The sequence below is a fragment of the Lates calcarifer genome, linkage group LG6 (assembly GCF_001640805.2).
Source record: "Lates calcarifer isolate ASB-BC8 linkage group LG6, TLL_Latcal_v3, whole genome shotgun sequence".
NCBI lineage: Eukaryota > Metazoa > Chordata > Actinopteri > Centropomidae > Lates > Lates calcarifer.
This window is the reverse complement of record NC_066838.1, coordinates 14,415,564-14,426,905: the sequence shown is the minus strand read 5'-3', so window position 1 is coordinate 14,426,905 and position 11,342 is coordinate 14,415,564. Positions and strand designations below refer to the sequence as shown.

Below are 11,342 nucleotides of genomic sequence, written 5' to 3'. Positions count from 1 at the left end.
AGCCTCTAATTAGATCTCTAAGGCTCAGACAGATTTAAGGATGAATAATTACTGATAATCAGAGGTGGCATACTTCTGATTATCATGACATTAAAACACTCTGTGGCTTATGATAAGTATAAGTAAATAGCCAAATAAGTAAATGGAAATATTTCTCCCTTCTTTTCTTTATAACTTCTCCCCTATCAAAGCTCATTTACTGCTTTTTATAAAGTATAAATTATTTTCTACTTAAAATAAGAGTTTTTGAACCTTTTTTTGTTCAAACTGACAGTGTATTGTAAAAAAAACTTGTAACTGCTTAAAACTGCAATTTTCATAACAACTGAGACACACACATACAGTACAAATACTGCACAGCCCTCAAATCTAACCAGCCTAACCAACCTTCCTCTGATGTGGTCAAGAGCTGTGAAGACAGGCGCCGCCCTGGATGATTTTTTTTTCTCAGTCTTCGCTGTTCATCTGCTTGTGTTCTGTGCTGGTGTTTACACTGATTCTACCTCAGCAGCCTGTGTTTCCTTAGCTGACTTTGTGTTATCACCCAAGTCAGGAAGGATAGCGGCAGTACATCCTAATTTCAGAATAATAGAAGTACTGTACATGTTTCAGAAAAATGTTTGTTGTTGTCCAACAACCCAGGGCTCAGCTAATCTCCAATCAGTATGAGGTCTCTGTAACCTCAGACCCTGCATCAGCAGAGGAGAAGATTTGCCTCACTGTGCATGAAAACAAGGTGAGACAAACTATGAGGACTAGTAAATGTACATGAAGTATGAGTAGAAGCAGATAGTTTAGATAATTTTTTTTTGGAGCTCACACACCACTGTCATACCGTGTGTGTGTGTGTTTGTGTGTATGTGTGTGTGTGCGCATGGACATATGTTTGCCCATGGCTCCTATTGATAACACAGTTTACATGTAACATGTTTCCCGCCCAACAGAAAGTTGTGCCAATCACTGTGAAGAACTCCACGTGCCCATACAGTTTATTTAACTTTTTGGGCTTCTGACCTTGTAAAGAACATTTTCCACTGTCAGAGATTGTCATGGAAACATCATCAATACTGTCCAAACAACACTCTCTTAGACCAGGTATGAAGAGGACACACACACTCATGCTGCACCTGCAAAAGGGTTTATGCTGTTGTTGGTGGTTAGTGAATACTGATACCAGTGACAAATAAGCAGTTTCCTGCAATTACCCATATCACGCACATTATTCATAATTGTGGTTTCACAAGGAGAAAGAACACAAACAACACAGGTAGTGACTGTGTATAGTTTACCTTGCCATGAAGATTTAGTGAAACCAAAACAAAGCTTCGATCCAATGTGTATAATACACTGAATTTTTTGGAAAAAAGATAGAAAATTCAACAATTGTTATGAATGGGATATAAATACTTTGAGCTGTAATCATAAAAGAAACATGAGGATTCACTGACTAGTAATAGTGAAGTCTCCTTTTGCACATTTCTTCAGATGTTCAGTTAGGCTTTGCACAAATGTTGCAACATATTTGGTGGTTTGATGATGCCTGAATGCTGACTCCAACATGCAAAACAGTGGCGTATAATAAATGTATGATTTCTAATAAGTGTGTTTTTATAAGGATTCCAGCTTTAAAATATCTACCATTTTAATTCACATTTCACAAAGTAACATTACTCCATATAAAACTAATTTCTCCACCTTTTTTTCCCCCCTCCCACACTGTTTCTAGGAGAGGCATATAAGATCAAGGTTCACTTCTATTGTGACCATGCAGGCTTCTTTGAACAGTTACTGGTCTTCAAGTTTGAAACAGGCCTGCAGACTTCAGTTAAATTTGAGATCATGCGCCTCATAGAAGTCATTCATCTGACATCTTTTAGTGAGGAGCTCCTCCACGCAGCCACAAACTCTTTGTGTGACTTCCAAACTGTGACGTTGACATCTCGGGAAAGGTAACACATTAATATCATGTGATATTCAAGTTATTTATGTTAGTGTGTTGATTATGCTGTACAGTATTGCTTAACAAGTCATCCAATCAGTATAATATTTGTATTTTATATTTTTATATTTATTTTATGTATTTTCTTTGTCTGTTAATGCCTTCTCTCAAGGTCTTTGTTAGGTAGAAATAAAATTAACAGAAATTTCCATGAAAGTTTGAATGTGAGAGACAGTTTATCAGTTATACCATCTATTATGTTGCCCAACATCATAAAATTAATGTATTCTCTATTCACAGAGACAACTATATCACTCGTGCTAATTAATGTGTGTTTTTTTTTCTTTGTTTTTCCACTCCAGTTTTCGTAAGTGTGTGGTTCCTTTAAAGAAATACTTGATGCCCAACGATATAAAAAACTTCAAGAAATCAGATATGTACGTATTTTCACCTGCACATGCTTTCAGTGAGAAGGCAAAATTAATCTGTACCAGATTTAACTTTGAGTTAAACTTTGAGTTACTGTTATGGTAAATTAATTCATGTTTTGACCCAGAATTGGCAGCAAATTGTGCATGCTGGGCGTCATTAACAACCAAACAAATATTTGGGCAACATATTGCATAAAACTTCCAAGTAAAGGAAAACAAGTTTTTCATTCATTAATGACTCATCTTTAAAACAGTCTCACTCCGCCCTGAGCAAAGAGCGGTTAATATCAAATAAACACTATGTGAAAATACAACATCTCAACCTTAATAGACATGTTGTCCTGACCACCATGTTATGTGTACAATAAAATCGAGCTGTCTTGGATGATCAATAGAGAGTTCAAAAAAAAAAAAAAAATGCCACAATGAGCCATATGCTCTCAGGGCAGGAAATACAGTACTCTGATGTTATAACTTCACCTGTCTGCTGTTCCTGTAGAAGTGACCCACTTTTCCATGCCTTTTTATGCCACTGGGATCTCTGTAGGGACCTGCAGAAGAATTCTCTGAACTGGAAGAACTACTCCCAGAGGTTCCACTTGCTGCTGCATCTCGAGGAGCTCCAGCTGAAGACAGATATAGAGCAATACCACAAGGATGATGTTCCCATGTTCAGATACAAAAACAACACAGACCTGCTGGTTCTGCGGGTGATTCATCTCTCACACAAAATAAGATCTAAAAACTGTCACTGCTTTGGCCACCAACTTTTACCCCCACAACTCAGAATGACACAGTGTGTTACACATTAATGTTTTGTGTTATCAGATTCCAGGTGTCTCACCGAAGCTGCCCAAGAACCAGATACTGGTGTTTCCTTTAGACCGGTCAGGTTTGGAAAATAAATATTACCAAGGCTGGGTCCATCATGTGGATACGGAGCAGGTCTATGCAAAATTCAGTGAAAAGTAAGAGCAGACCATTGTATAAAAACAAGAAGTGCTCCACTGTATACAGTATGAATTAAATTTTCAACCATATAAGAAACAGCTAGATGAAAACTATGCATTAAGAAATCCATCTTAAAAGGAGCAGTCTTTCCACAGTCAACTGTTTGAAAACCTCTACTTCTAATACTCTAGTTTGAGCTACCTGCAACAAGTTTAAGACTTGTTGACCCTGAGAAAGGAAGATACTAATGACCATTGTGTCTCCTCAAAAGCTTCATAAGAAAGAAGGGGAAAGAAATAATCCTGGCTTAATATTTCTAATGATGTGTAGACAGGGCACTAAGTGGGTTCTTGGTTGAAGTTTGCTGTTTGTTATTTTCTCTATACATAACACTCACCAAATACATGTGACTCGAATGCAGGTTCCTAAGCAGCTTCAATGAGGGCAAGAGGTTCAGAGTCACCTTCTCTATCAACCGTATGCCCCTGTGTATGCAGCATAGAGCAGCAGCGCTAGTGTACAAGCACAGTCTGAAGGAGGTGTTGTTCCCCACCGGACAACTTTCTACCCACCATTCGCATCTACTCAGGTCAGACTACCTCAAAGTCAAGAATCCAGGGAAAATATTCAAAGCATGTGATACAGACAAGGTCGCACTTTAATACATCTTATTGAGTCTGTTTGCCTTTCATCTCATCTGTAGCTAAAATAATTTTTTCCCTGTGTGTGTAAACACACCTGCATGTAAACAGTGACTCACTTAACTGTGGCTCAGCTCTCACATGATTCCTTTGCTTATATGTCTCACTGTCGTTAGGCTGTCAGGGCTTGAGAACAACCCAGAGCAGTGCAAGGCCATTCATCACATTGTAGCCCGTTCTGCAAAACCTGCCCCTTACCTGGTATTTGGTCCACCTGGCACAGGTACTGCACATGCATTTGTGTATGTGAATGCACCCTGATGCTTACCTATAAACATTTCTCAACATGTAATTTTTTTTTCCATGTGTTGAACAGGCAAAACGGTGACTTTGGTGGAAGCCATCAAGCAGATAATAAAAACTCAGGACTCATGCACCATCCTGGCTTGCGCTCCCTCCAACAGCGCAACTGATCACCTCTGTGAGAAGATTCTGGAGGGAAGGATTGGCAAGTGCAAGTTGTATCGCTTGTATGCCCAAAGCTGCCCTGTGAAAAACATTCCTGAAAATATAAAGGTCTACACTCCTCTTTTTTTTGCTTCCTTAGAAATAAATAAACATCGACATTAGCATAAATACAACATACAGCAGAAATGAATATTTGGTCACAAAAACAACAGTTTCTAACAGAGATTGTTTATGAAGCTTCAAAACAGATTTGTAAAGAGTTCTCCTTATTCACTTCTATCGAATAACATCTTTCATTCTGTGATACCCTATTGTTTCAAGTAAATCCTGACTAAGTTGTGCTTTGCCTCAACACCTATCTCTCAGCAAGGGATTCATCAAATTAGAGAGGGAAGCTGTGTCAGTGTGAATGTAGTATTATTTAGTTTAGTTTAGTGCTATCAAACTTACTTTTGGCCTATATGTGCTTGGTTGTTTTCTATAGTTATGCTGCAACCTGAACCTGGAATCAAACACTCTTATGATTCCCCCTAAAGAGGAGCTGATGAAGTATAAGATCATGGTCACCACCCTGATAACCGCAGGAAGGTACAGTAGCTAAAGCAATGCAATATTATCTAAATTTGAATTTCAACAAATGCTAATAGAGTCACATATAAAATATGTTTTTACATTTGGTATGAATGGTATGAATGAAAGGTAATGCTCTTGGAATAGCCAATAACAATCTCTCACAACAGATGCTTATTTTAGCATGTCGCAGCAGGAAAAGGACTAAAAGCAATATTAAATTTGCATTTTGGTGTGCCAGTTCCAGGTATTGTGGTAATGCACATACTGGCACACATAACGTAGCTTACTCAGAACGGGTGTGATTCAACAAATGCAGTAACAGATACAGTGTTCCTGATATCATCCTGTGAAGTACATGTTTACTAATCAAACCTGTGTTGTTGTTTTTTTCTTTTTTCTTTTTTAATGTGAAATGCAATTCCCTTTTTTACACTCACACAGTTACTGTACAGATATTAATGCCTGAGAGATTCACAGCACTCCCATTGTCCTCTAATGAACACATTTGCATTATATTACATTTATACAGGTACTACAACTGCATTCCCTTAATCTGAATATGAAGATTAGCTGTATTGCTCTCTGTCTTCAGGCTAGTGACAGAGGGGGTTCCTCCAGATCATTACACTTACATCTTTGTGGATGAGGCAGGCCAGGCTACAGAAACAGAGTGTATCATCCCTATAGCAGGTAACAACCAAGTTAACATACAGTAAGTGATATTCTGCATGAGGCTTGCCTTTAATGTTTCTGTGGTTGCCCCATAGGTTTACTGACACCACAGAGATGCCAGGTAGTGCTGGCTGGAGACCCTAAACAGTTAGGCCCCATCATCACATCCAGAATTGCAGAGAAACATGGCATGGGTGAGGACTATTTATACAGTGTATATATATGTAGTGAAACACTAATAGGGTGTGTGAAGTTTCAAAACCATAAGTATCAGTTTCTAGTTTCGGTAATATATCAATTGTTTAATGCATCAAATGTTTATCTGATGCAAAATCTGAAAATGATAGTGACAGTTGAAGATTTGTTAAGCCAGTAACTCACCAGATGCTCTGTGCAGGTGTGTCCTTGTTGGAGCGTCTGATGAGAGACATCGACCTGTACAAGTCACGTGACATATATGGGTTCAACAATCGCTTTGTCACCAAATTACTGAGGAACTACAGGTGTGGTACTGGTGACACCTAAATCTGTTGCTATATCTTGCAACATTACTTTTAAACCAGCTCTTTGATGTCTGCACTTCCCCATTTTTCTCTCTCTCAGGTCCCATCCTGCAATTCTGAAAATTCCCAATGAGCTCTTTTATAAAGGAGAACTTCAGCCATATGCTCATAAAAAGAATTGCAGTTCATACTGCAAATGGGAACGCCTGCCCAAGAAAGTAATGTAGACACACACACGTGCATATATGCAACTCTCTCTCTCTCTCTCTCTCTTTCTCTTTCCAACCCTATTCTCATTTCTCTTCCCATGTCTCAGGGTTTCCCTGTGATCTTCCATGGAGTGGCAGGCACTATTGAACGTGATGACAACAATCCTTCTGTTTACAACACAGCAGAGGTGCAGGTGTTGAAGGAATACTTAAAATCTCTTGTTGAACATCTTCACAAAAAGGGTGTGACCAAAATTGAACCAGGAGAGATTGGCATCATTTCCCCATACAGAAAACAAGTGAGTATATTATTACAGTAATCCATGGATACGTTAATACACCTGGATATGGTATTACAAGTCAGTTTTGCTGCCATTTCTCCCCAGTGGCTGGGCGTCATGCAAACATGCATACAAAAAATAATCCCTGCATCCAAAAATGAATTTCACATATAGATGGCCACACCTCTGTAAAACCAGTGACAAGACACTTTAAATGGCAAGAGTATGGGACAAGTGGGATCAGGAAAAGAGATACTAAAGAGACCATTTTTATTTTATGTGCAGGGTGTTCACTGAATTGAATCACTTTTATCCATACAACATTGGTAAAGTGCTTTCAGGCACTGTAATGACCAATGCCACATATGATAAAGGCACTCCTGTACACACTGTCCCCTGTTTTTGTGCTGACAGGTGGAGATGATCCAGAATGCCCTTCAGATGGACAAAGATCTCAGGAAGGAAAACTTGGAAAATGTACTGGTATGGAGAATGAAAGTGATTGTTCGTTGTGAAACTTTGGAACTTTGTGACTTTGGAACTGTACCTAACAAACCTTGCATTTATATGTTCATAGGTTGGTTCAGTGGAGCAGTTTCAGAGCAAAGAGTTCAATGTGATTCTAGTGTCTGCAGTGCGCAGCAATCCCAAACTGACTGCACAAAAGCAACGATTCACTCTAGGTTTTATTACTAACGAGAAGGTGATAAACATTACTGCGCTAACATTTGCATAATAATGAGGAGAAATTTTATTCTCCGAAACCATTTCTGTCCACAGTGCACCAGTAGACCAATTCATAGACACACATTAATACATTACACTTACTGAGACTGTCTCTTCAGAGGTTCAATGTGATGATGACCCGAGCCCGATCTCTACTGGTTGTGGTGGGAGACCCACGAGTCTTGAAAACTGACCATATGTGGAACAAGTAAGGCCATAAGTTTTCATCAGTATAATACAGGCAAATATATATATATAACTCTTATATGTTTCATATACTAACCTCTATTTTTAGGTTTATTCATTACTGCTCCAAAGAGGGGGCTTACCGTGGTATTACAGTCTCTGATGCAGAAAAAGAGGACACTGCACTGACTCCTGTACACTCACTGACCCTCCGGTAATAAACACATTCACACATACTTGGCACTGAGTGTCTTTCCATTGTCTGGAAATTGCCTTGAAGACTAAGGAGGTGTCCTGTCGCTGTCCACAGTGAAGAGTGATTCAGCATCATTTGGATCCCTGGTGGAGGAACCTACAGACTGAGCACACTGACCTTGTGCTCCAGCATTTGACATCAAAAAGAGTAAGAATAAAAAACTAGATGAGAAACTGACAAATAAGTGTGTCTTTTCCACTCAGGACACAGACACAAGACACAACTGCCCATCTAAAAGCATATCTATCTCATATCTAAGTATCTCATATCTAACATATCTACCAACATCATCAAAATACAGTTAAATACAGTCAGACTGCACAGACAGTCAACATTATGTTAAACTGGGCTATAGATTTAGGTCAGTCTAAATTTGTTAATCTAATATGATTGATGAATTTCACAAAAATACAGAGTGACAAATTTCAAGCCTAAAATATTTACGTACGTATGTATAGCCTGTTTCAAGGTATCTGAATCACACCCACATCCCAGATTTACTCAGAAATGCAACTTAACAATGTTGTGAAAATGTTGTGAAAGTGAAAATGAAATGAAAATTCAGTCTGATCAGGTTAGGTTTCCTGAGACACTCTTAATGAAAAACACCTCGTCACCATGGTAACAATCATATTTTCAGTCACCCTAAATTCCCTAATACCCTAAAGTATTATGTTTTAAATTCCAAGTTTTTGTTCTTATAAGTTTAGTCTATAATAGCATCATGCAGGACTTTTTTGTATCTTTGGAGTGATTTTTAGATTTTTGTAGTTTTTAGTGTTCCGTTTTGTGTGGAGGAAGTAATTTTTCCGGAAAAGACTCCCACGTGCGGCTGAGGACGGGGCTTCCCCCCAGGAGTTCTTCCTCTGCCCCAGAGAGGAAAGCTCGAGCGCATCCACACTATGTCAACTCAGCTGAAGAATTTAACACACACGCCACATCCTCTGGGTAGAAAACCTGTGTAGGGTATTCAGAACTCACCACTTTTGTCTCCCCCATCTGGTTATTGAAAGTAACTACACAAACATTGTCGAATAATAATAATAACAACAACAACAACAACAACAACAACAACAACAACATGTTGTTATTGTTATGATCTTTATTATAAGTAGTGGTAGTAGTAGCAGTGTTACTAGTATATGAAGGCAATAATAACGCACAGTACAGTTATAATAGAGGACATGTTCTACACAGACTAAATATTTATATTCTACCGCTGCCAAACAAGTCGCGTAAAAGTGATAATAACGCTGAGCTGTTTACTGACTGACTCATCCTAATCAAATACCGTTTTTTTAGTTCCTATCTTATTTGTTTACAGTCTCGCCCTGTTCACCTGGCTTTACAGTTTCAACGCGCTAAGTTTCGTTTCTGCCGGCTGACCGGCTGTGAGGGTGCACCCGCTTTAAACTCCGAGCTCTGCCTGAGCCTCGGCACTGCAGCTCCGCATCATGAGTGACAGACAAACACCGCCCAGCTGGACTGCCAAGGAATAGAAAAGCGATTAGCTGTCTCTGGGATTTCCTCTGAGATGCGACTATATCTTCTGTGTTGCCGAACGATATTTCCGTGTTCTAGCGAATAGTCCGGACGCTTTCGTGTTTGAATATTTTTGATAATATTGAGTTTTGATCATGGCTAATAACAACCATAGGAAACTGTCTGCAGGCCAACGCTGCCAAATTGGACTCGACTTCTATGAGTTTTTGAAGGAGACTGATCGAGCATCCATCATTAACAGACTTCAACTAAGAGACATTTACAACGATGATTTCAGGAGAAGGTGAGTTGTTCCTGATCATATACTTACTCCGCATGTATGACAGTTTTATAAATGTGTCCCAGATTAAATGTTTATGTGTTCATTTCAGGACCCCAGGGACCAAAGACCCAAACTTTGGTTCAGTCCTCTATGCCCTGAAAACGCACGGCAAAATAACAAGACGAAGAGACAACATTTACTTTAACGCCTCGGTATACATTCATTTTATATCATTGCTGTTTTCATTTTAATACACTGGTAGCCTCATTTAAAGAGTGAAAAAGTGATGATTTAGTTAGTGTGATTTTTGATTTATCGTGATTCCCTTATATCACATTATTATTAGTTTTTTAAATTAGGCAACATATCGTAATAATACTTTCTCTGTTAGTCAAACCTCCATTTTCTCACTCTATTTTAAGACACTTTAATCCAGCAATGGCAGTTTATTTCTGTTTGTGTTTTGTGTTTTTTTTTTTTTTCTTGTCGTGGTCTTCCCCTGTTTATTAGGTGGAAACAGAGACGCATCTTTGGTTATTTTCCGGCTCATTCTCTTGTTTTGACGCACCTTATTATATATTAAGTTATTTGCTGTAGTGGCACAGTGGTGAGATATAATGTAGAACATTACAATTGAATTTAAAGTCACTTAATCATAAGTTACTTGTGAGTCAGATGAAAGTAATAATTGCTGCGGGATAGAAACACTAACAAACCCTCTTTATGTGGAGCAGACACGTACAGCTTTAGTACGAGTTTAATTGCTCTAAATTAAAGGTCAAAGTCTGTTCTACATGTGATCTCAGTATGAATAACTGGTGGGTGTGGTCAGGGGGCTGCTGAATTGGTCATCACATGCGTCAGAGATGCCATTCTGCGCCATGGGGCAGTGCTACAGTGGAGAGTACAAAGACAAATCTGGTCTTTCTTTCAACATCATTGTCTGGTTCGGTTAATTAACAGGGATGGCATCTTGTTAACTTGTTTAAAAAAAATCTTTTTATCACAATCCACATTATGTAACACCTGTGCTTATGTTTTTTGGTGGAATTCCCTCTGATAAGTGTCAAGTTGGGACTGTGTGTCATGGTTCGGATGTCTGAGTTGTTTTCAGTTTCACTAAGGGACTAAATACATTTCCTCTCTAAACTTCTCAGCTGTTTTCATTAAAAGAAATGTTTAAGGTCTAAAGAGGGAAAATTATCCAGTATTTCCACAAAATCTTTTATCTTTTCCATCTAATTTAATATTCATAACTGCATATTTATAAGTAAGTAAGAAGCTTAATATAGTCACAGAGGAGATCAAACAGTTCACCATTTTTCTGAGAATATAAGTTTTGTAAAATTATTAATATCTTAAGAAATAAACCTTAATATAAACTGTAACTCCCCCAGCTTAGAATAGTTGATTTTTCCTTTGTAAACCATATTGTGTGCACTCATTTGTGGTAATTTTATGACTCAAGGAGTTGGTACTTCTTCTTTTAAGCCAATACATTTTTTTTTTAAAGTTAGGAAATTATAGCAGGATTTCCACCTCCTCTCCAGTGTATCATCATTCTTAGAACAAAAGAAGTTCACAGTGTTGTCAGGTTAAGAAAAATCGTCCTCACTTCCGGTTTTGTGTATTAAGTGATTCACAGTTGGTTTCACAAGTTTCGCAGTTAACAGTGAGGATAAAACACAGCGGCTTTTTGTAGGGGCTAAATATATTAAACATTTAAATGTGTCATTTCAAA

General features: G+C 38.3%; 1 protein-coding gene across 29 annotated transcripts in view; it reads left to right on the top strand.

Annotated features, from left to right (window-relative positions):
- The window catches only part of LOC108889467 (putative helicase mov-10-B.2), a 75,915-nt gene that overhangs the window by 35,034 nt on the left and 29,539 nt on the right, over positions 1 to 11,342 (top strand). The window contains exons 1-2 of one of the 29 annotated variants that reach the window (XM_018685911.2): positions 9,294 to 9,622; positions 9,711 to 9,813. The exons of 27 other annotated variants lie outside the window; for them this stretch is intronic. In XM_018685911.2, coding sequence (XP_018541427.1) covers positions 9,474 to 9,622; positions 9,711 to 9,813 — 252 coding nt within the window. In that variant the 5' untranslated portion in view covers positions 9,294 to 9,473. Of the gene's footprint in view, positions 1 to 9,293; positions 9,623 to 9,710; positions 9,814 to 11,342 lie in introns of those variants that run through there. One more of the 29 variants, XM_051071239.1, reaches the window with a different exon arrangement.